Source organism: Peromyscus maniculatus, chromosome 17 (assembly GCF_049852395.1).
Source record: "Peromyscus maniculatus bairdii isolate BWxNUB_F1_BW_parent chromosome 17, HU_Pman_BW_mat_3.1, whole genome shotgun sequence".
NCBI lineage: Eukaryota > Metazoa > Chordata > Mammalia > Rodentia > Cricetidae > Peromyscus > Peromyscus maniculatus.
In genome coordinates this window covers 11,065,816-11,091,543 of record NC_134868.1, presented here as the reverse complement: position 1 = coordinate 11,091,543, position 25,728 = coordinate 11,065,816, and the positions used below count along the sequence as shown (strand labels likewise).

Here is a 25,728-nt window from a genome sequence, read left to right as displayed (position 1 = left end):
CCTTTTAGTAACTCTGTGATCACTAGATTCAGAATGAGGACAAATGACAGAAGCATGGGAGGCATGAATATGAGGTTCAGGGACAGGTAGAAATCATTCAGTAAGTACTAAAGGAAATGCAGCTGAATGTAGTTTGGATTGCATGGGAAGATAACCGTATGAGTATAGATTTTATAACGGAGCTAATGGTATATACAAATATAAGTTGTAAGCTGGCGACCAGTGACCCTGTGTTAGAGATAAGTATATGATGTTGGCTTGGGCAGTCAGAATACACTTTTTAGAAGAAATAGCAATAGTGGACTTTAGAGATGAACAGTTGTTCAGTTAAGTCTCAAGTACACTCCTTTTCTTCCTGGGCATAGAAATATCTCACTCCACACATATTTGTCCACAAAAAAATTTATTTAGCTCCATGAATTCAATGATGTCCTTTTTCTGTTATATTTAATTTAAAACATAAAGTGTTAACTCATAGGTAAATTAAATAATACTCTTTGTAGTATAGAAGTTAATACTTTAGGTTGGCAGGTGAGATGTGATTGCAACAGTTGATGATAAAACAGGACTAAATAGTTTTTTAAAGTCTTTCTGATGACATTTTAGCTGTGGTACAAGTGGCTAGGACACTGTTTCTTGATGAACCTTTCAGTGTCTAGCATATCTGTCTCAATTCTTACTGCACTTTAGCAGGAGCACATATTTGAATATCTGTTCTTTCAGGATTTCTGATAAATACCCTTTAGTGGAGATAAAAATGTTGTTGGGGGAAATTCAGGTTCTCATTTTAATTATATTAATTATTTCCAAGCTTGCAACATACTGTCAGAGATAATACATAGTGAAGATTTAATGTTCTTAATCCTTTGTATCAGGGTATACATTAAACAAAATCAAAATGTAGGGCTTCTCTACTTTGTATTTGTTGAACCTTCAGTTTGTAATAAAGCAGGAAGAAAGAGTGAACAAATAATTATGACTTCTCTGAAGATACTACATGAAAGCCAAGCTATGTTTTTCTTCTCTGAACTTTGTCTGCCCTTTAATGGCTGTTTTCTTAAATAAAATGCAGCAATTACTCACTGCCTGCTTCTGCTAAAGCTGTCAGGTCTGTTTCTTGAAAAGCAGGAAAATATTTCCTTCTGTGTGCAAATGAAAAAAAAATCAAAGGATTTTTCATAATCAAGGCACAGTTTGAAGTGTAAAATATACTTCGAATGTTCAAATGGGATGTCTTCTGATGTCTTTTGGAAATATAGTACTGTTAATCATTTCCTTTGAATTAGACTTTTTTTCTTCTTAAATTGCGTGTCTGCTGTTGCTGCTTTCACATGCAGATTTTTTTCTACGTGTAGAATTTCCTTTGCTGTTAAAAAGCACAAGTTGTTGGCAGATCTAGATGTTACTTTGCTTACCACTGGCAGTGTAGGACTGTTGGAGCATCAACTATGAGTATAGTGAACAGCTGAAGAGTCACTTTATTTGGGAACATTCACTATTATGGGAGTTCATAAAGCTTGGTTGAAAACAGAAATTTAGACTCAGTGACTATTATGATAGGCTGAGATCTGATGCAATTCTATACATAAATCAAAATAAATATGAAGTAATTCTCTTAATTTTGTACACATTCCATAGTGTAAATCAAATAAGAGGTTTTTTTTTTTTTTTTAAAGGCAAAGAACTTTATTTTCCCATAAGTTTCTTCATATCTAAAACAATATTCAGTGTATAAACTGCTTTCTCTTGCTTTCCTAAGGATTTTAAAGTGGCTTGTTTGCTCTTAAAGGTAGCTTTTTGTCATCCAACTACCTTAAAAACTTTGCACAGCTATTAGGGTAAATAAGGCATTTTACCAACCGAGCCCCAAACCGCGAAGCACCTAGTTCCATATCCTTTCAATTTTTCATTGGAACTGACACTTAAACTCTTAGACGACTTTCCTTATTCTTTTAAAAGCTGTATTTTAAGTTTACCATGAACATATTTTCGACCTGACAAAAGTGTTTCAGGACAATGTCGCCATCTTTAGCAGAAAAACTACCTTTCCCTGAATGCATTTCCCTTCTATCAGTCCATAATAATATCAGTCCCTTATATCAGTCATTTCCCATAGTTCTTTTGGGGTTTGAGAGTCAACTGGTTCTCTTTTACCAGACTTGCTTACAAATTCTTGCCCGGGAGGTTTGAACAAAATTTTTTGCTTTTGCAACGGGAGATTTGAACAAGCATCTTACATTTTCAATTATGGGACACTGGGAGGTTTCTGGTCTCTCCTCAGCTGGCTTTAACAGGTTTCTCTCCTTCATTTGACACTGGCCCCAGATCAGAACCGCACCTGCCTCATTAGCCAGCACTGATAGTCAGTGAAAAATAAGATCATGTACAACAGCTTTTCCATAGCTCTTTCAGAGAGATTTTCTCCCACTGATTTTATTCTCATTTTGCTTGTTCCTCCCCGCCCCCCAGATGCAGAGCTTCAGGTATCTGTCTGCAGCTCTGTACCTCTGATAGCTGCCTTAGGAAGTAGGGATTCCCCCACCCCCACACCAATCTGCCTCAAATTCTAGCAGCTTTTTACACATCATGCATTTTCTGGGGAGAAATCTGTCACTTCTGTTTCTTCTGGGAAATAAGAGGTTTTATTTATGCTACTGAATATACATTTTAATTGTAATTAGGAAGGTATTTTCTCTACACAATAGATGCTGGTGATAGATTTAAAAGATTCAGTTTCATTTATTGTAATTTTTTACATGTATGCATTTTGTGTGTGTTTGTGTGTGTGAGTGTGTGTGTGTACTGTAAGTGTGTGTGTGTGTGTGTGTGTGTGTGTGTGTGTGTGTGTGTGTGTGTGTGTGTGTGTTTACAATGAATGAAAGGTCCAAGGAGGTTAGAAGAGAGCATCAAATCCAATAGAGTATGAATTACGGAAGTTGTAAGCCACCCATATGGATGGTAGGACTCAAACTCTCGTCCTCTGTGAGAGCAATATATGCTATTAACCACTGAAGTGTCATCAGCACCGATGGTGGATTTTTTTTTTAAGTGAAATTTGGGATATAGGTTAAAACTCATCTTCACTTTTCCTAAAGTAGAATTGATGATTTATAAATACAACTCAGTACCAGAGTAATTTTTTTCATAAAATTTAAATGTTATATTAACATCTGTCATTGAAAGATTATAAACAGTGAATTAAAAAAGGAAAACACGAGCCGGGCGGTGGTGGCGCACGCCTTTAATCCCAGCACTCGGGAGGCAGAGGCAGGCGAATCTACGTGAGTTCGAGGCCAGCCTGGTCTCCAAAGCGAGTTCCAGGAAAGGCGCAAAGCTACACAGAGAAACCCTGTCTCGAAAAACCAACAACAAAAAATTATGGAAATACTTGGTTTCTTAATACAATATTTGCATTGTAATTATAATTATTTTCACTAAAACAAAATACCATTCTAGTAACTCTTCAAAATACTAGAACTCCTTGTGGTGATTAGTTAAAAGGTTTGTCATACATATAACCATACTTTTGTAATATTTCCCCATATGATCTCTGGAAGTATATTTGTGCCCATTCTCAGACCATAAACACATTGTCATAGTTTTTGTAAATTTGACACAAACCTAGATATAAATATGAAGGGAATGCCGCTTGATAGGCTTTCCTTCTGAAACAATGTCTCTTCATTGTGGAAGATCATAAAAGTACAATTTCTAAGGGAAATAAAATGTCTTGTGTATCTATTAAATGGGCAAGTAATCCATCAAGCTGCCCTTGCTTGAGAATTCACATAATAAATTACCCAATTTAATGCTGACTTATCAGATTATGTTCCTGTACTGTATTCATTACAAGAAGAAACATAGTGTTGGTGCATAGAGAAAAATGCAAATGTACCTGTGAAATTAAAAATCACTTGCAATAGCTTCTTCTCTGAATGCCAGTGTCTAATATATAACCTGGAGTTTGCGTTTGTGTATCTTCAGAACCAAGAATTCCTAAGCAGTGAAATCTGATTCAAGAATTTAGGTCTTAGGAGAATATTTTTTTCATTTGTAGTACCTTGAACTATTTTCTCCTGTGATGGTTTTTACAGTGTTCTTTGACACTGATACAAATTGTTACCTGTTTCTTGGTAATTTTTTTTAAACAAAATCATTTCCCTTGAATGGGAACATTACATTATCTGCCCATGTTTATCAATTACCATTCCATGTCTGTCACTGACCACCTTCAGATGGCTTGTATTTCTAATTAGAACACATACAACAATTTCTAGGCCCATTCCATGTCATCTTATTGCCCAAAGGTATATTCATTTTACTGGGAAACACTATCAAATTCTAAAACCATAGCACATAGGTAGTACATGGCTTCAACTCTCTATGCTTCTAATTTTGATTGAGTATCATCATGTATGTAACTGTATAAAAATTATAGCTTCTTGGATTGTTTAAGGTGAAATGAAGCATAACGATGAAGTCTAGCATTTTATAAGTGAATAAACTAAGACTCAGAGAGGTTTCTGGAACTCATCTCAAATCATTAATAGTGTGATCACATGTGAATCAAGTTGAAATGAGGTACTGTTTTTTCAGTGTTAATCTTGTCGGAAACATCATTTAGGCTCTTTCTAAAATGGTTCTAAGGATATTGTAAAATGCACAGCATCCTTAGCTAACTGAACGCTAAATAAATCATGATTGTGTCTGCAGAAGCGGCTATGAGGAATATCATGGTTATTAGAAAAAGAAGCTGATTGAATTTCATAGGAGAATCTCCCCTGGTACATTACACTAAACAGAGAACAAAACATGTAAATGACACCCAACACATTCCTCTCTTGCACTGTGTGTCCAGGCTATATGTGAGAGGGCATCTGGGTGTACTAAAACTCCCCTTTGTCTTTTTCATTTTGAAATAATTAGGCACATAATACTGTTGATACTGGCATAAAGCCCACTTATTGCTTTGTGTGATGATATTTAGAAAGGACAATTGTGAGAGGAAAGAAACTGTGATGTCATATATTAACATTGGACACTTAATTCCTCTGAGTGCTTTTTTGCTTTTCAAGAAAAGGATGTGTTCATGCAGAGAGAGAGAGAGAGAGAGAGAGAGAGAGAGAGAGAGAGAGAGACAGAGAGACTTCCATTAGAGAGTAAATCAAGTTTTAACTTAAAACTTCAAAGATTTGGTTGAAAATTATTTCCCTTAATTGTAGACATGTTGTAATTGCTACTAGGAAAAATACTTGTAAATGTTTTGAGGGTTTTAACCCATCCTAAGTTTTGTATTTTACAGTAACATCAATGATCATATAGATGAATTAAAGTTCTCAAAAAAAGGTAAGGAAAGGTGAAGTGACTCAGTGGGCATTCATCAAGTCTGCTGATCAGAGTTCAAGTCCCCAAATCCCCATTATCAAGAAGAAAATTGACTCACATAGTTGTCTCTTAACCTCCACATGTAAGACATGGGGCATGGTGTTACAGATACAAGCACACACATACACACAACACACACAGAGAGAAAAATAAATAACATCAAATTTAGATTTACCTTCTGACATTAAAGGCCCTTCTGTACCTTGAGTATTCAGTCTGACATGTTTCCTAATACTTTCTCCAGATTGAGGATTTTGCTTGTCATTGCTATAGCTATTGTTGCCAGGAAACCACCCTGATAGCAGAAGCCAGTTTGCTATTCCTCAAGCAAGTCAATTTGTCCCTGTTGGTCTGTCAAATGACTGCCATGACTTCACTTCTCTCAGAAATGCAACGTTCTTCCTAAACCAGGGCCTTCAGGTGTAACTAAAAACCAAACAGCAACAACAAAACTCCACTCCTTTAATTTATATATGTGTATATATTTGTGTGTTTGTGTGTATGTACATGTGTTTATGTGCTACATAAAATACTGTTGTTAAGACCTATAAATGTTCAGTTATTGCTGCATCTGCTCAACTCATTTTCCTTTGAACTTAATATCTCCATGGAAAACCCTGTAAATGCCATCTCTGATGCTGAACAAACACAGAATTACAAGTTTCAGAACTTTATGAAAGGATTCTGAGAGGACTCAGGGAACAGTGCAGTGAGTTAACTGTTGGACAAACATAGGAACCTAATTTTGGAATGCCAGAACTTACATGAAATCCTGATGAGTTTTCATGGAACTGTAGTTCCAGCACTTGATGAAGTAAAAAAGTGGATTCATGGGTCTTGGTGTCTAGGTATTGTAGCCAGGATGCTAAGATTAGGTTCAGGAGAAATTCTGTCCCAAAGGACTGTCAGATGAAATATTCGAAGAAACCATCTTAATGCCAACCTCTGATTTCCAGATGCATCTTCACAGATGAAAACACACACACATCCCCAAAATTACACACACACATATACCTTCATAGTTAAATATACATACATAGACATACTTTCACAAGTGTGCATACAGGAACACATACAATCACAATACATACACACACACAAACAGATGTACCTTCACAAGTGATTAAACACACACACATACACACACACAAAGATGGCAAAATTATATATTCTGTGATATACAGAGCAATTAAATAGAATTGAAAGAGTGAAACACTTCACAATTCTAGAGATATAATAAAGAGTCTGTAATCTGTACATTCTGTGCAACTGCGCTTGGTAGCCATAATATTTAAGCCTTACTCAACTTTTGTCATTTTTGAGGATAGCAGTGTGCTAGAGTTTCCAGATACTATTTTAATTCCATTAGGACCTTTATTCCATATTAGTGTTTTGATACATTTTATTGCAGCCAAGTGAGGTTATAATGTGCTCATTAAATATAATTTATATATGAAAAATGAAGATAGCATATTTGAAATTCTTGTAGACATTTTGACAATCTGTATGGGAAAGACCTCTGGAAATGAAGAGAGCTTAGGGGAATGGAGGGTATGGAGGGGTAAAGTGATAGAGGAAGGAAGGGAAGGAAGAAAGAAGGGAGAGAGAGAAGGACAGAAATAGATAGATAGATAGATAGATAGATAGATAGATAGATAGATAGATAGATAGATGTGTGTGTGTGAGAGAGAGAGAGGGGGAGAGAGAGAGAGAAAGAGAGAGAGAGGTGATAGGTAGATATGAGATTTTAATGCCTAAATTCCAGATCAAACTTAAATTTTTTCTATGATAGAATTCTTTATGGTGTAGTATTTTCAGTATTGTCTAGTTGCCATACTGTAAGCTTGTTTTCCTAGTATAAAACTTTTAGAGAATAAAAATTACTAAAATATATAGAATCATGGGAAGGAGTGCATTGTTCTTCTAGACATTTTTTTTCTTGTCACACAAACATCGGATTACTCTCTGTACAGAAAATTACATTGAGCAAATATTGACTTACTCTAACTTCTGAGTGTCTTTGTATAGATTCCAGTCACTTTCTTTCTCATTTCTTATTCCTTCTCTGTTTCTCTGTAAACTCTTCCTACAAATAGATAAGGATTGAGTAGTGTCAACTGGAAGGAAGAATCTGTGTGATGCTTATAAAAAAATAAAATAATGGATTTTCCAGAGTTATTTTAGATCAAAGTCTAAGGAGTCCATTTTGAGACACTTCCCAGCAGTCAAAGGGGGTTGTTGTCAATAAACTAGTGACTGGGCTTTTTAAACACTGCCAAATGCTATAAATTTCCTGGTACTTTATAGCTGTTTCTTCTAAAAGTCAACCCTTTCCTTTTTATGCAACCATTAAATCAGGTGTCTCTTTTCTCCGTTCCTAAGAGAATACAAGGGCAAGCTTGAAGAAGGTTCCAGAAATCTTGAGTCCTGTACTTTTAGCAAGTGTTGTTTCTAGCAAATCAAGAACCTATTTCATGTTTATGAATTAAAGAATATGCATAAAATAAATATAACCACACTGTCTCTGACTAACATAAAACTTTTGAGAAGTACAATCTCCCTTCATTGGATGAACTCTGGAGTCTAAAAAAGACTGTAAATCATGAAGAGCAAAGTTCAGAGATAAATGTGTGGTGTAAGAGACTATAACACAACATCAAGCATCGTTATGACAGGCCTGAAAAGTCAATTTTATATAAAAGTAATTCTGAAAAATCAAGTGCACTAAGTATGGTTTTCTTCTTCTTTTTGTTTGTTTTATGTCTTTTTTGCTAACAGTATGAAAGAAGTAGGAGGAAGCCATAAGCAATGGAGAGGTCACCTGTCATCTACCTGTAAGCAATGCCCTGTGGCCTATGCCAGCCCCGTTTGTGGTTCCGACGGGCATTCCTACTCCTCACAGGTGAGGGCAGTTCTATTTATTCAGTACGAAATAAAGAAAGCCCGTTGATCCGTGCTGTGGTTTGAATGTGACCTGACCCTGGAAGCTCGTGTGCTTGAATGTGGTCCCTGTCCATTGGTATTGCTCTGGAAGGTTCTGGAATCTTCAGGAGATAACGCCACGCTGAAGGAATACGCCACTCAGAGTGCGATTGGGAATTTTCTGTCACAGCCCCTCTTCCTATTGGCCCTTCCTTTCTGAGGGCAGACATAATGGTAACCCATTGCCTCGGTTGTGATGATGCGCATCCCATGACTCAGAAGAATGCATCCCTTCACAGAATACTGCCAAAGCAAACCCACCTTACAGAGGTTCTTGTCAGACCTTCAGACATAGCCATACAAAAGTAACTAATATACTAAGCAATTAGAGCCCATCAACCATCTGTTTTTGTGCTTGTTTTGTAATTTCTTTATTCACTTTAAAGAAATATTTATGATCTCACTGGTTAGGAATACCATTTTAAGTGTATTTATTTCTTCCATATCAGAAGTTTTGAACCTTAAACTATTAATGTGATGAATCTGAGCCTATAAATATGAAAACCAATGTTTCCTTCATTTGCTTCTATGGATAAAACCAGAAAGGCATTCATAGTTATTGGTGCTGTAACATCAAAAGCAACCATAGTTTGGCACTACTATTACTTTTTTAAGAAGTCTGAAACTTTAGCTCCTACATCATCTCATTTAAGATTCTATGAACCCTTCAAAGCCTCTGAAGTTAAGGAAGTAACAGCAATATGATCAATTTTACACAATTCATTATTATTAAGACTAGATTTGATAGCATCTCTACATCAATGTCCCAGGTTTTTCTTCTACATTATTCTAACTTCCTAGTCACTATGTCAGATGATCATAAGATTCAGTAGTGTTTAAGAACTTAGCTTAAATGAGAAATTGATGTGTGTTCTTTGATTATTGTGGTAAGAGGTTTACAACCTTAATGTCAACTCCTCATAGCTCATTCATGAATTTATTGTTTTACAATATTGTTCCAATAAGGTAACCAGCAAATCATATTATGAGTTCAGTAATGCTCCCTTGAAGGATCAATTGTATACTTTTTTTAGTAAATTGTATATATGAGGTTTTAAAGAAAGATTCTGGTTAGTTTATGCCTTTTTTTAAAAATCACTGTGAAGTTAATTCTGTAATTCTTTACTTTCAGAATATTTTGGTTTTGGGGAAATATTATAAACTCTACTACTTTGTCTTAGAAATATTTCATTTACACATTCTCTTGCATTTCACAACTATAAATCCTATTGAGAATACTAGAATAAGAAAAAATAAACTGATTTAGGAAATAAGGTTAGACTCCATATATGAAAGTGTCATTATTTATTAAGTAATCTGGTAGAGAAGCTGCTATGTGTTTGTCTGCTGAAGTTTTAAAGGCAAGTTGGAAGTAAACTTTACTGGTTTGGGTAGGTGCATTGTGTCTAGTACCCTATCAACATTACTTTGATCTCAGTGAGTTTATTATTGTACTGGGCCTCAGTTATTATAATGGTAGGTCATTGATAAAGCACAGTGATTTAATAAAATCATGGGAATCACTATGCCAGCTTACTAAGTTACAATAAATTGTACAGATGTGAACATCCAAACTGAAAGAGACACGTGGGAAATAAACTTTAATCTTAATTTTAATTTAAGAACATTGATGACTGAGTAATTTAAGTCAGTAGAGATAGTGGATATTTTTTTCAGGCAGCCTGCTAATCGTAAATGTATATATTTGCAAATTGGACATACAATATGTATATTAGAGGATGTTTGAGTCCAGGGAATCCTAATCCATATTAAGGGCCACAGGTAATCCATCACCTGTCTATATAGATTTGTTTTATGATACTCCTATAGATGATCCCTCCAGAAATCAGTTTCACAGAACACCAGGTTACCATCAAGTCTTTTCCACAGATTTGAAATTGCATTGGAAGCCTTGATTGATGTTATGTTAGTTACAAAGTAGTTAAACTACACTCCTTAGATTATGTTTGATACCACAGGGTTTTTGATTGTTCTCCTTATAAACCAGAACATGCTATGAAACCTTAGTTTGCCAATATGAATGTCTTGGTAGATAATATTTCAGTAAACTTAGAAATCCATGTATTTTTCTATTTTTCTTTTACTGAAACTAGATTTTTTTCATGGAATATGTTTTAATTGTATTTATACATCCTGTATTTTAATAATTCTTTTAACTTTATTTGCATGAATGTCATTTTCAGTGGGTGCTGTGATTGTATGTGAAAATATAAAATAATATTTCAAATGAAAATTGGTCTTTAGTAATCCTAAACCACTGTCTGTCTTTCTGTGGATTATAATGGATATTATTATATATATTCAGTGACCTTTATCATCTATTCTTCAGTTTTTGTACTGTTAACAGTAAGGCTGAGCCACATAAAACATTAAGAACTGAATAGGAATAAGAATTCCATTAGAACTTATATTAAAGTATTGTAATGAATCACTCTTAAAAAATAGTGTAATTGAAACTCAGGATGTTTTTTTCTCATGAGAAAAAAATATAACCCTGCATTATTTATGTACTACATCAAGATAAAATATTGTAGAGGGAATGACTCGATAATTGGTCAGTTCATTATTTTTCCAACATCTTCTAAGCAGAGGATGAAAATGGGTGAAGGTAGGAGTTATGGGACCATAACTTTCAGTTCATAGAGACTGTGAGCAAAGTGTGAAGAATGGCTTAGATAACTTTCAGGTGCTTCCAAGGTCTGTGATTTAGGTGTTTCCTTTTCAGATTGTGTAATTAGTTGTCTCAAGTTTGTTTTATATGATCAGCTTAGCACATGGAAATGAAACTATAAATGATGTTTCTATCACAAACTCTGAGTAGAGGCAAGTCATTACATGAGGAGCAGAAGTTGGTGCCACGGTGGGATACAAGAGAGGGATTCACAGAGTATCCAATGGAAGATTTTAGGCAAATTGTACAATCAGGATATCATAGAAAAATGTGTGACTTAATTGACCTGGAAAGATATCTCAGTGGTGAAGAATATTTGTGCTTTTAGAGGACCTGGATGTGGTTTCTGGCATCCACATGGCAGATTACAACCATCTGCAACTCCCGTAAATCCAGTGCAGGGTATCTGATAGGCTTGTCTAGACTCCACGGCTACGAGGCATGTGTGTGGTCCACAGACATACATTTAAGCAAAACTCCCATACAATAATTTAATAATTTATGTTTATAAAAGTGACCATTTTGATTAATTATATTATAATCATATTAATAATAATATTGGATGGCCTTCAAACACAGAAGATTGGAACTTAAACAAAATCATCAACAGGACATTTTATTTTATTTTTTCATATATATGTATATGTATAATATTATTTATTTTTTATTAAGAAATGTTTTATTCATTTTACATACCCATTACAGATCCCCATCTTCCCTCCTCCTACCCCTTGTTGGGGGAAACAGGACATTTTAAAGTTGCACACACAAAAAATAAAATAAAACCTGAAGAGACAGATTAGAGCAATTCAAATGTAGTTTTACTGAAAAACGTTTGGAGCATATGTGATTTTCATAAAATATATTCCTATAACACTGCCTCCTTTTTCTTATCAAGAAAGTAATTGACCTTCGTAGAAGCATATTTAATCTTTCCGTTCCTAATAAAAAAGCTAATGGTTTCTGAATTCTTTCAAATTCAGCAATGCCAAAGAAAATCAAAATATCACTCCATTCAGACTAGACTGAGAGGTAATCATTCTTGAAATTGACAAAAAAAAAAAAGATGAAGGTCGCTGCTTCTCTACTTAAGGCAAAGCCTAATGTGATTTTTATTTTCCATCTTCAGTATGAACTAGGAACTATTCTCCAATACAACATCTTTATTAGACCATGGATGGTAAATCCATCAATTTATATAAATTGTGCATTACATTTATTTGTTCTGAGAATAAATCAATAAATGACACCGATGTTTTAGGACTGAGCATGGCATTAATAAAACAAATCCTGTGACCTGTGAGGATAACATTGGATGTCTTTAAGCTTTTTTTCCATTATATTTATTAATATAATACTTGACAGTAGAACTAAACCGTGGTGAATTCCTTAGGAACAGGCATTGCTGATAAAATTGTGTGTGTGTGTGTGTGTGTGTGTGTGTGTGTGTGTGTGTGTGTGTGAGAGAGAGAGAGAGAGAGAGAGAGAGAGAGAGAGAGAGAGAGAGAGAGAGAGAGAAACTTAAAAGCGTATCTATTTCATCCTGCAAATCCCAACTTCTGCTGCAGATGTGCTGCTTAAGATGGTGGGGATGGGACACCATAGAGCTCATCAGGTGCATTTTGTGTATAGATATAGTTGAGAAACATGATGGAATTTCTCCATATAATATGTTTAGATTCTTATTTTTATACATATAAGCATGTATATAATAGCATTAACATTTAAAGAAGCATGTATTTATGTTATCATGTGACAATATTCTACCATAAATGTCAATATTAAAATAATACAACTTATGCTTTCATTTGTTTTTCCTTAACTGAAATATGTTATTCCTTTTAGTAGTGATTAATTCTATTTACTGTATATGTACTCTGAGATAAAGAAAATTTGTGATACCTAACAACTGTAAGTGTCAAGTAACGTATTGGTATTTAATTTTATCTTCCTCCAACAATATTTTTGTTTTAGCTGAGACTGTTTTATGTTGAGAACAAAAGTCAGAAAGGCAGACGTGTTGTGTCCCTTTGAACTGTTTTCATTCAATCACAGCTTGATATTGAATTAACTATTCAAACCAGAAACAAAAACAAACAAATAAAAGTAAAACAAGACAAGAAAACCAACCAAAGAAAAATTAAACAAACCAACATGAATGTAGGGGGAAGATTGGGGAGATAGAGAAGGGTCTGTGAGAAGAGGAATGGAAGATGCGTGACAAACACGTATGAAATAAATATCATCATTGTATTTGTTTTAAAAGGAACTCTGCAGAACATTGAGTACATTAAGTTTCCAAGATATGTTCTGTGATGAAAATACTTATATTTGGAGGGAATACTAATTGTGAAAAAAAATACTCTCAGGCAGTATTGATTTATTATCCAATACACCCTATGTTTAGCCCCTAGGGGAATATCAGGAATCACAATTATAAAAATTTTATGAGGAAAATTTTGACCTCTTAAATTTTTCATTTGAAATGGAGCAAAAAACTAAAAAACAAATTGAAAGCAGCCCAAGGTAGATTATCATTTGTTTTTATAGGGCTCTATCCCCAGTGTTTTAGCATGATCCTATATACATTTATTAACTTAGATAATAGTTGGTTGGAATAGCTCATCTGGAATGAATCTGAGGCATTTTGCCATTGATTTCAGTAAGCTTCTGTTTTCAATAACGGTACACCATATTCAGTGGAAATTTCAGGTGCTATATTTTGGATCTCCCACTTTTCCACATGTATAGTTAATCTCTATTTATAGACATAGATTAAATTCTTCATTCCCTATGTTTTTGTTTCTTTATTTACTTTTCCTTGACTTCTCACTGGTTAAGTCTTACAGTACATTGCTGCTTCCACATACTTGAGTCACAATTTAGGAGAAAATTGCTTAATATTTTTATCATTTTATCATTTATACAAATTTACTCATACACTTTTCATGTGAAGAAGATAAAAAATTTAAAATATCTTATAAAAGAATAATGTTAACTTTGCCTACAGTAGCCACCACACACATGAGTAATGCCATAGTCTATATAGTGTTCTTCAATGTATTAAAAATAATACTAGCAATTATAGTGTCTTACATAGTACATAATGTTATGTTCTTACATAATGTTTCTTACTTAATAAAACCATTGCATTTCAAATTGAATAGCTTTGTTTTACAAATACCCACAAACTGTTTATAAGAAACCAAGTTTTGGACAAATTTTTAACATTTTATAATATGGTAGAATTTATACTTTCTTCATATTACAAGCACAATAGTTACTTGAGTTGTTTGTTATGAAAAGAAATTATACTGGATAACCTTACTACTATTGCCAAATTAATCAAACAAGTGGAAATCTAAGTTATTTTTTAAAACCAAATTAAGCACTTTTCTTCAATAGTGTTATCTAAACCTTTAGTCGAAAACTGAGAAGCAACAAATTCTGAAATTAGAGCTCAGCACAAGCTTACATAATTAACCCAAGTGCTATCCTTAGGAATAGAATCGTTGGTGCACTTAATGTATGTGGATTAAGCCTATAGAAAATACTATAGGAATAGCAGGCTATATGACAGATCTGAAAGAACCAACTATGCTGCAGTTCATTAAAAATTTATATTCTAGACAGCAAACTATGTCAGGTCAAGCTGAAAGGTAGTTGTAACACATGGCATTGTAACCTTTGGTGGGCATTATTCCAGCTGATGCATTCAAAATGTTTTTAGGAAGCTCAAAATCAATCCACTCATTTGGAAAAATTCATTTCCTTTGCCAAAGACCCATAACACGTATGCATACAAACAAAAGAATATTAAAATGCCTAATGTATAATAATCAGTGGTCTAAATTGAAATGTTATAATAAAATTAATGTATCAAATTCATATGCAGCAACATATTCCTTATAAGAATTTTACAAGTTATATAATATACATTAAAATCATCTTTCAAAAAATAATCTGAGGCATAGATATATCAAGTTATATAATAAGGTCACAAATAATAGCATCAGGGTTAGTCAGCTATAATATTGCTGTGAATAAAATGTATATAATATAAAACAAACATATTACAATTTTATTTAAGCATGATGATATATTCATGTAATACCTGATAAATAAAGATGTTATTATTCTAAGAATGTGAGTTTTAAAATTAATATACAATAATATTTTTTCTGACAAGGAAAATTTTACTTTATAATAATAATAACTGGAAAGTACACATATAGACATAATAATATGAATTGTAATGTAGAAAGAAATCTTGAAAGGATTTGACTGACATACTCTAAGGAAGTAAATTATACATTTTTCTATTTTTCTCTAAATTTCCAGATTCAACAACCTAAACAAATTCTATTAACCATCAAAACTTACTTCAGAAGTCTGAGTAGGTTTTTCATTCATTTTCATCTGATTTTTGTACTTGGCATGCATGATGATTTTGCCCACATATAAACAGTTGAAAAAAAGATTCCATCAATCCTATCACGTAATATAAAATGAAGTTATTTAGGACGGCTATGCCATCCAAAGCTGCTGGCCATTACATCAATCCTGACAAAAAAGCCTTCCAGAAGCACTGTGCCATCACTCATTATTTGACTAATGTAAATGACAAACTTGTATCAACTTGTCTGCATGATTGTCTCCTGTCAAAGAAGGAACTTTCTATGAGGGGTTTTCCTACCTGGGAATGAGCAGTCAAGGGTACATTTGTTTAGAATAATCCCCTAGGTAGTGTGAGGGCTACCTGACATACTGTTAGCTTTTCATAATGCCTCTGAGGGTCTTACAGACCACCTCTGAGATGTAAGAATGCTGTTCATCCACTAGCAAAGTCTATCACTGCTGGGTTTTCTTTCGGAAAGAGCTATTAGTGCATATGGGAAACACAGGAAGTATAGTTAGAACTGGTGAGATGTTGCAGGTGGAGGCTACAAATGATTCAGAGATCCAGGTTGACAGAGAAGTGCATACAGCCTTCCGGACTGCTGTTAGATGGGAGGTTTTGCAATTCTGTTAGAACACTTGGCCCTTCTACTTGTATTTAGAGTGATAGCTTGGGGACCATCTAACTGAACTGTTTGACTTTTCCAAGCAAAGGAGCACTGGCAATCAATTAACTACCCAAATGACCCACAATAGAGAAGAGAAAGATGTAATAAAGCTGTGAATTCAGGGCCTGACCCTAACCCAATTTCTCTGTAAAGTTAGGCAAATTGGGAAAGGGGATGGCTGAGATAGGTACTGGATAGATGTAAGGCACTTGAAACTCTTTTATTGGGCCTTATGAGGTTATCTTTACTAGGAAGGAGAAACCTAGAAGATACTGTGAAAGAAAGACCATTAATACCCCTTCCTCTTTCAATTTTCTCAGACTTAAGGAATGCCTGCTACTCTTCTGTTACCACAAAATAACTGACTCTCCTTAATGGAAAAAACTGAAAATTCTCCTTTCTTCCTATTACCTACTAAACAATAAATCCAAATGCACTGTTTATCAGTGTTCAGTATAGGAAAGATGGGAGCCTCATGTGAAAGTGAGACCAATCATGTCCCCATCTAAGGCCCATGTGGCAAACACTCTGGTGGTTGCATGTGGGTGAGATGGAGAACTGAGTTTATAGCATTGTAGTTCCTAAGGGTATAAGTGCTACTCACAGTTTGCTAGAACCCCACCAGCCTGTCATTGTTGTATGGAAAGTGACAAAAGATCCTGAATGTGTAAGTGTGTGATATATGCAAAGAGCATTAGATATAACCCTCCGGGTTGCTGTCCGATTGTGGGAACACTTAACAATAAAACCAACTTGAGGATCACCTATCTGAAATGCTCAGTTTTTCCAAACCGTAGTAGATTTTACACACACACACACACACACACACACACACACACACACACACACAGGTAGGTAGGTAGGTAGATAGATAGATAGATAGATAGATAGATAGATAGATAGATAGATAGATAGATAGATAGATAGATAGATAGAGCCTGACATCTCAGGAACATCTTACAATGTACACTACTCTTGGAGAACAGGATTCAAAGACCGGATTGTCTTACTGAGTTGTGTGAACCATGTGGTGAGAGAGGGAGAATTATAACTCTTTTAGAGACCAATTTGTAAGAGATTAGCTCAATGCATAATATATCAGAGTCTTGTATATCACACAGAAGGCTCATGAAGTATCTTTATGATAATTACATTATTGAGTATATTTGTTGATAAAAGGTACATTGTCATTGAATCTCAAAAGCTCCCACAGCTCAAGCATGACATATTAATCCCAAATAACACAATAACTGGGACAGAGTAAGCTACCCAAAAAGAGTAGCAACATTATATGAAAAAAAAAGTGTCAACAGACATTTGGTGCTCAAAGTTTATTTCACCCTTTGGAGCCTCTAAGGTGGAAACTTTGGAAAAGCTACTTGGACATATTTCAAGTAAAGTCTTGAGCTAATTTCTATGAAGGACTAAATAGAATATACAAATTAGTACACATTATCACACTTTCTCCAATACCTGAAAGACTCGAGCTTCAAATTAAGTGATGACATGTGAGAGCCCCCCCGCATCCCCATGTTCAGAGACTGAGTTCACCCTAGCAAGTTTGTGTGATAGCAGTTTGTTGTTTCAGTTTGGAGCAAATCTGTACTCTATACCTTTCTTTGCTACATAGATTCAATGACACACACCCACTTGGTGTGGGCCATCTGCTCTGATAAGGAGGCCACATAATAAACTCTTACAATATAAAAATAAATTCCCCTAAGTAAAGCTTTGGGTGAGAACAGGCAAAGTATCCAAAAATAGTGTGTTTTTCTTTCAAGAGGGTGTCACATATAGAGAATGATAATTCAGTGTCCACTATGATGAAGATGATTATAATATCCTTGTTTCTATATTTCACTTCTGTCTTGTGATATCACATCTGTGATATTTCTGAGTGAATTGCATATCCCAGTTGGATGAACGGATATAAAGTTGAATCTGTTCATGGTTTCTTCCCTTTGTCTTTCATGGGAAACACCAAAGCGAAAATTATAGAGGTAGCTTTCTGTGGAAGGCTTAGTCCTAGCCAAGAGTGAGAAATTCTGCTCATGATTGTTCTCCTTGTGTTTATAGGGTTGGTGCTCGGTTTGCTAAAATGATACATTAGTCTAGGAAAGATTGAGGCAGAAAACTTACTTCTGTTCTTCCTTATTCCCCAAGTTGTTCTTTTAGTATAGTAAAATTCTATTGCTTCAGTAAGGAAAAGATCATGGCAGTTGTTCTTTTTTGTTCTTTTTTTTTTTACTGATAATTATATCAATGTTAACCCAATTCATACCAGAATGATGAAAATCCTGAATGAAATAAAATACCTTAGCTCTACATTCTTTCTCATAACTCGTGTCCATTACTTACACTCAGTCCTTCCCCATCCCCTTACCTTTAACCTTTCTTGATCTCTTTTCTTGTTATAATGTACTCACTTGTACATTTGTTTGCACACATCTGTCTGTTGGCTAGGTTCCACAGATGAGAGAGAAAACTATTTTTTATTTCCTGGATTGTGCAAACTCACTTAACATACATTCTGTATCAATTTTCCTGAAAAATTTTAACTTCATTTTTCTTTAAAACAAACAGCATTCCTATTTGTACACCACATTCATCATCATTTCATCTGTTGATTAGCAACTTGTTACATTCCAATACATTGCTGTGCTGAATTGAGTAGAAACAAAACATTTTGGACCAGTTACATAGGTCATTTAACTACACTTGAGACCTGTTCATAAATATATGGCTATATCATTTCAATAACCACAGAAACTGCCTTACACACTACATGATGAACAGTATTGACTCAAAGAAGGCCACTGTCTGTTGTAGATTTTGCTGTTTCAACTGACTTGAGTCCCTTGGTTTCTATGGAAAGTTAAAATCACATATTTGTAACAATATTTTTACTTGATGAAGGTTGCTTTAGTGACCATTCAAGAACAGTTTCCTTGGGGAAATAAGGATAGGATCTTGAGAGTTGATCTTTTGATAGACCAATGCCTACCAAGAATTTGTAGTCTTGTCTTTGTTTAGGTTTAAAGTAAAAAAGTATTTGTTGTGGGAGCATGTGGGTGTTTGTGTGCCAGGGTGGGAGGAGACAGATGCTCTCCTATTCATCCTACGTGTGACTAGCAGATTTTCATGTCACTACCCAGTTGATGCCAAAAGCAGTTCACCAACCCTTAGCCAAAAATGTATCCGTCTGTTCCTAGGCAATAGAAGAGAAGGTACTATTTTTATTTTTTATTTTTTGGTTTTTTGAGACAGAGTTTCTCTGTGTAGCTTTGGAGCCTTTTCTGGAACTCACTCTGTAGCCCAGACTGGTCTCAAACTCACAGAGATTCACATGCCTCTGCCTCCCAAGTGCTGGGATTAAACAGGTGCGCCACCACTGCCCAGCTCAGAAAGTATTCTTATTGAAAACCTCTACCCTAAGTCATCTGAAGTGTCCCTGTTGTTGATCTCATCTTGAGCAGGTGTGTCTATGCCCTGATGATAGGGATCTCTTATATACTACAGATCTGGCCTATAATGGGATTATATTTTCTACTTCTTTGATCTCATTATTAAGCAAATGACTGTAAGATAACTGTCCTGTGACTCATATCAGAAACCTTCTCTGGCTTTGCTCTTCTCAACTTGTCATAACTTAAGCATTTCCAGTGTTGTAGTTGGTGATGAGCCTGGAAGAGAAAGGACCTAAAAATGAGGCAGGCTAAAGATTCATGCCATAGCCAACTTTATTCAGAGGATCAGACAGCTTAACCTCTGAGATTAAGAATAGTCACATGACTAAAGCATACAGTCACAAAGACAAGCCTCACAAAGCAAAACTATGTTTTTCCATAGAGGTATATGAATAAGTACAGCTAAAGCAAGCTCACTCACATCCACTACACATGGGAAGAGCACAGAAAACACATTCCAAGAACAATTCTGTGTTTTGAAGAAACTGAGGTCACAAGACTCATGTCTTACGTTCTTGGAGTTTTCTCACAAGCATTCAGAAATTTGCTCACACAACTTGAGTTTGGACTGTGTTCTAAGAGGCAGGACTAAGGTTTGTAATCAGAAATGCATCAATCATGTCTTTCTCTACATGATTTGCATTATGGCTAATTATGGATTAGCAATCATGCCCTTTCTGAGGTACTTTGGTTCACTTATACCTTACTAAATATTTCAGCTCTTTGCTAATTAAGTAAATTGGACATTGTTAATTAGAAATGCAGTCAGTGGATACAGATAAGACCATTTGAAAGAGAGACTTCTAATATTTTAATGTCCTTTTAAAAACTGCTTCTTAACGTTTCCTCATCCCCCCCCCCCGAATTAATCTAAGAGTATCAACATCAAGTGGTTTCTTGGTTATAGTGAGTAATGTCTATATAGTTATGTCCACAGAGTATATTTCCTATACATCTGATTTTGCTGTTCTTTCCAGAAATGTGTAGAGAAAAGGTCATTCAATTGGATCATTTTAAAGAGAAAATGTTTTATTTATGAAGAAATATTTTGCAAAGATAATTTTATTCGATTATATAAAATTTAAAGAGAACTTTGGATTGTTTAATGGAGATGATGGCTACAAAACTTTGTTAACAGATGCTATTTACATTAACATTTAAGTAAGATTTAATAAATAATTTCTTAGAAGTTTTTATAGTGCCTACCAACATAAAAAATAATCTGTAACTTTTCTCCAGAAACTATATAATTCACATTCATAATCAACATTTCTTATGAATTGAGTTTATTTTAACAGCCTCTTATATACAGTGCATTCTGATTACTTTCTGGCCCTACAATCTTTTACATCTTTCACTATTATTAACACCCTCACCTATCATGTTGTTCTATATTGGGACTCATTGAGCTTAAACTTGGGGGACCTGTTGTGACTGTGTGTTTAAAACTCTCCATTAGGGCCTGCTAGATTCTCCAGTGGGAACATAACTGAAGACATGACTCCCACCCCAGACAATCACATAAATAGCAAATATATCCACAGGGAAGCATAGGGTTCAATAAGCCCTTCTGCTATCTCTTCCTGGCTACTGGCAAACTTACTCCCTGCTCAGGCATAGTTATTTACTTTTTTTTTTTTTTTTTTTTTTTTTTTTTGGTTTTTCGAAGAAGGGTTTCTCTGTGTAGCTTTGTGCCTTTCCTGGAACTCACTTGGTAGCCCAGGCTGGCCTCAAACTCACAGAGATCCGTCTACCTCTGCCTCCCGAGTGCTGGGATTAAAGGTATGAGCCACCACCGCCCAGCAAGTCATTTACTTTTAAAGACTGTGTCCTATCCAGAAGATGGCACTTTACATTTTTCATCCTTTTATATTTTCTCATATTCTGCCCATCTCCTTTTCTACATTATTCCTTGAGCCTTAGATGGAGTGAAATAAATGTCTTTAAAGAAACAATATTTGTATGGTACTGCTCACCCAACACTAACCACATTACATAAAAATACACAAAATTCACCCCTAAAAATAACCAGATTTAAAACAGACATGAATGGGAAATAACACATTTTTTTGAAGAAAGCAACAATAAATCCAAATTCTAAAATCAATTCTTAATATACATTTATAGGTTTGTCAGTCTCTCAAAGTTAATCTTGAACATTTTGTAAATTGTATAATTAAGAATTTTATATCATCATGTCCAAGGAATACTAATATAATAAGTTGACAGAATTTACAGTAAAATATTAAATTAACTAATATGGCTGTCATTAAAGCACTTATAATTAACTTCTTATTTCTACATTAGATTAGATGTTGGACATTTTATATTATTTAAAATTCACTGTGCTTTCTTCATAACAAAATCATTTTTACAATTATTAAATCATTGGATTAGTTTTGGAAATTTTGTTCCACTGAAAGAACCATTTCTCAACTGCAAATGTGTTCAAAACTGTCCACAGTTGTAATAATTTGTTGTAGGGGCAGTTAAGGATTCTGTTTGTCTACAAAGAGTTTTTCAACAAGGAAATTTGAAGTGTTTGAGGATGTTAGTGTTATATTAGTCACTGGGTGAGATTCTTGCTTCCTGATGTAAGCCGAATTAAATTCCTCTCCTGTGCATTTCACATTGGAGCCAGAATGTCTACCTCATTTCATTTTAAAATAATTTACTCTGAGCAAATGATGGGAATATCTTCTAAAGAAAAACATGTTACATCAGAATTAGCAGCTGCAGTTCTTTTGTGTAGGAAGATAATCATGGTCTCTTCAAATATGAAGTTAGAGTAGAATATTTTCATCAGATCAGATATTCAGCTCTAAAATATTATCTTAAGGCGGGTTTTAATACACATGTTCAACATTCTATAATGTGCCATGTTTGTAGAAAAACCAATTCAGGCACAAACAAAACTACATTAAAATATAAAATCACTTGTTTTCTTTTAATATTTTAATTGTTTTCCTTCACTTCTGTTAGCATTCTGTTAACTACTATGAAAAAAAGTCTGGGTCATAAACTTACATAAGTACCTCATATTTATTAAAACCTGAGACTTCAAGGAAGTCCACTTAAAAACTTTGCATATGATGATTTAAATGGATGTGTATGCATATATAGTTTTGTGTATGTGTTCACAATACATGTACCTATACAAAACTTAGGTATGTATATAATATTGTAAGTATAGCTGCAAGATATATGCTACAATTATTTTATACATAAGTATGCACATTTGGTCTTTATATGTATGTGTTTGAACTGTTATCTTTGTGCAAAATCAAAAGTAACCATAAAATTATTTCATGTTTGTCAAGTTATAAATGCAAAATTTTCAATGATTTCTTAATGTGTTATGATATGCCACTTGGGTGTGCAAGTCAGTGCCTGAAGAGGCAATCAAGTCCATGCTCCAGTCACAGAGTCAAGTATGAGAGATACATCATACATACTGAAATAGCTGAAATAAAACATGAACACACCCAAAGGACAGCTCAGGGGATGAATTGCCAGTTTCTATATTATTCTTCTGTCCTTTCATAACTTAAAGTTCCGTAATCCTTAGTATTAATGATATGACAATTTCTGAGCTGTTGTATTCCTCTGTGACTTCTAACCCAGATTGTACCCTGAGTAGCTGTAGTACTGCCTTGTCCATGGAACAATTAATTGTAAAGGGTGTGTAAGATGTCCCTTAGCAACATAGATATGAATGAAAACGCTTTGAAATTACATGTACAAAATACTATGCCTAAGCATTTTTTGACTTTCTATTGACATGATTAAATCTAAATGTATTTGAGTAAGACTTTATTTCTTTTTTTTTTTATTTACACAGTGCAAACTAGAATATCAGGCATGTGTCTTAGGAAAGCAGATCTCTATCAGATGTGAAGGGCATTGCCCATGTCCGTCCGATAAATCCACAAGCACAGGCAGGAATGTTAAGAGAGGTAAGTACTACAAATTCGTTTATAGCTTTATATATATATATTAATGAATAGCAATTAATGAAACCGGAAACAAAGTTTGCATTTACACCTATGACTAGGTATGAGAATAGCCTCTCCCCTCTCAGCTTATTCTCACTTCAGCCTCAATTATATAGAGAAAACTTTCCCAATCTTTCAATTTTATTTAAAAAAAAATAAAATGAAACTTGCAGAACATTTATTTCTTATTTGGTAACCAAATATAAAGTCTCTAAAGAAATTTTTTTCTGAAAATTGTTAGTTTAAAAATGTGTGAATTTAGTGTGATATTTGTAGATTTAGAATTGAAACTTAGTTGATCACGTACAAAGTTGCCTGTGTATTTATTCATGTGAATTTCAATGGAACAATTGAACAAATAAAACATTTTAGCAGCTTGATAAGTAGTAGTATCATATATATTTTCTGTTTTTCTTAGATTGCTTACTGAAATTTTCATGGTTTTGTCTGTGTGCATGCGCAGGCACAGGTGAGCCTGTGTGTGAAATTGCCATTATTCCTTTGAAAAGGTCTACAAAGTGCCAAAATCAACATTTAAATTGATAGCTTTTTTACTCTCATAATTTGAGAATTATCATTCTATGGCAGAAAAGTGTTCATTACTGGTCTTTTCCTCAAACTTTTTTTTTTCGAGACAGGGTTTCTCTGTGTAGCTTTGTGCCTCTCCTGGAACTCACTTGGTAGCCCAGGCTGGCCTCAAACTCATAGAGATCCACCTGGCTCTGCCTCCCAAGTGCTGGGATTAAAGGCGTGCGCCACCACCGCCCGGCTCCTCAAACATTTTGAATAATGGCTACAAAGATAGGAAAATGTGATTTCATGTCAAATTTCCTTAATTCAAACTATACTATTTTGAACATGGTATGCTGGATTTCTGTACTATAACAAAATTTCAAGGCTAACAAATTTATAAGAAGCAAAGGTTAATTTGGGCTCATGACTCAGTGGTTTTACTCCATGATTTAGATATGATATCACAGTATTGAACTGTGTGAAAAGCAGGAAGAACATTCAATGTATATTAAGTAGCGAGGAAACAGATTTCCAAATCATTTTCAAGGGCTTTCTCTTAAGACCTAGCTTCCTACATAGACTTCATACACTTAATGTAAAGATTCCCCCACCCTAGTAGTGTCACAAACTTGGAAGTCTGAGTATTCAGTCCATGAACCTTTAAGGGACATTCAAAGATATAGCTCATAGTATAGCTATTGATCAGTGTTTTAATCTCATGATGAATATGTTATCTTAGACCTATTGTCTGAAACTCAATGATGTCACTTATTAACATGTCAACTAGTAAATTCATAATTCAGACAAATATTTTAAATAAAATAACATGAAGACACTGACATTTTGTTAAAACACCTAATCAGTACTATTGTTCAAAAGAAAATTGAATAGTTTAAAAGTCGTCAATGAACACCCAGTGTTCTGATACATGCACAGTGATGTCGACTTCTCCAAGTGGCTGAGATGCCTTCTAGTTGTAGCCCTGTGCTTTATATGTTGCTCTGCTGTCTCACAGTAGAATAGATGAACTTCCATACATGATGACATCTATCATTTTTTCTCTGTATTCCAAACCGGTTTTTTTAATACCCTCTAAAATAAATTTTGGTACAATGAACATATCAATTATCTCTACAACATATAAAACTATACTTTTCTTTCAACTAGGATTTTCATATCTATGCCTTCCTCACTCTACTCCCAAGTGAATACATTTCCTCAAATGAATTGAATTTTAACTCTAATAATCATATCAGGCATGACATAAATCCTACCGTACTCAATATTCATGTCTCTTATTTTACATATAGACCATTAAGAACTTTTGAAATGTCATCTTGATAAGTGTTTTCATCTAAATTACCACAGCCCTCCAACAAGGTTTCTGTTCAATAATATTTCCCAATTCAAACTTACTTTTGAATGAGGAGATGTGTTTTATATGGCATCACATTATCATGTCATCTCATAAACTGTGACAGAATGTCAATATGAATTAAATTAGGAAAGTAACACCTTTAAAAAAGAACCCCAGTGAATAAACAGTAATTGTTTTGTATTCATTACAGTATTTATATTAATATGTCAGGAAGCAAACTTTTCTTAAAGTCGTACCATCAGGGGATGAA

At 34.4% G+C, this 25,728-nt stretch overlaps 1 protein-coding gene across 4 annotated transcripts in view; it reads left to right on the top strand.

Annotated features, from left to right (window-relative positions):
- Nucleotides 1–25,728, top strand: part of Spock3 (SPARC (osteonectin), cwcv and kazal like domains proteoglycan 3) — a 349,999-nt gene that overhangs the window by 233,648 nt on the left and 90,623 nt on the right. For all 4 annotated transcript variants that reach the window (XM_076553280.1, XM_042262642.2, XM_076553281.1 and 1 more), the window contains exons 5-6: nt 8,164–8,287; nt 23,434–23,548. In XM_076553280.1, the coding sequence (XP_076409395.1) occupies nt 8,164–8,287; nt 23,434–23,548 (239 nt within the window). The remainder of the gene's footprint in view (nt 1–8,163; nt 8,288–23,433; nt 23,549–25,728) is intronic.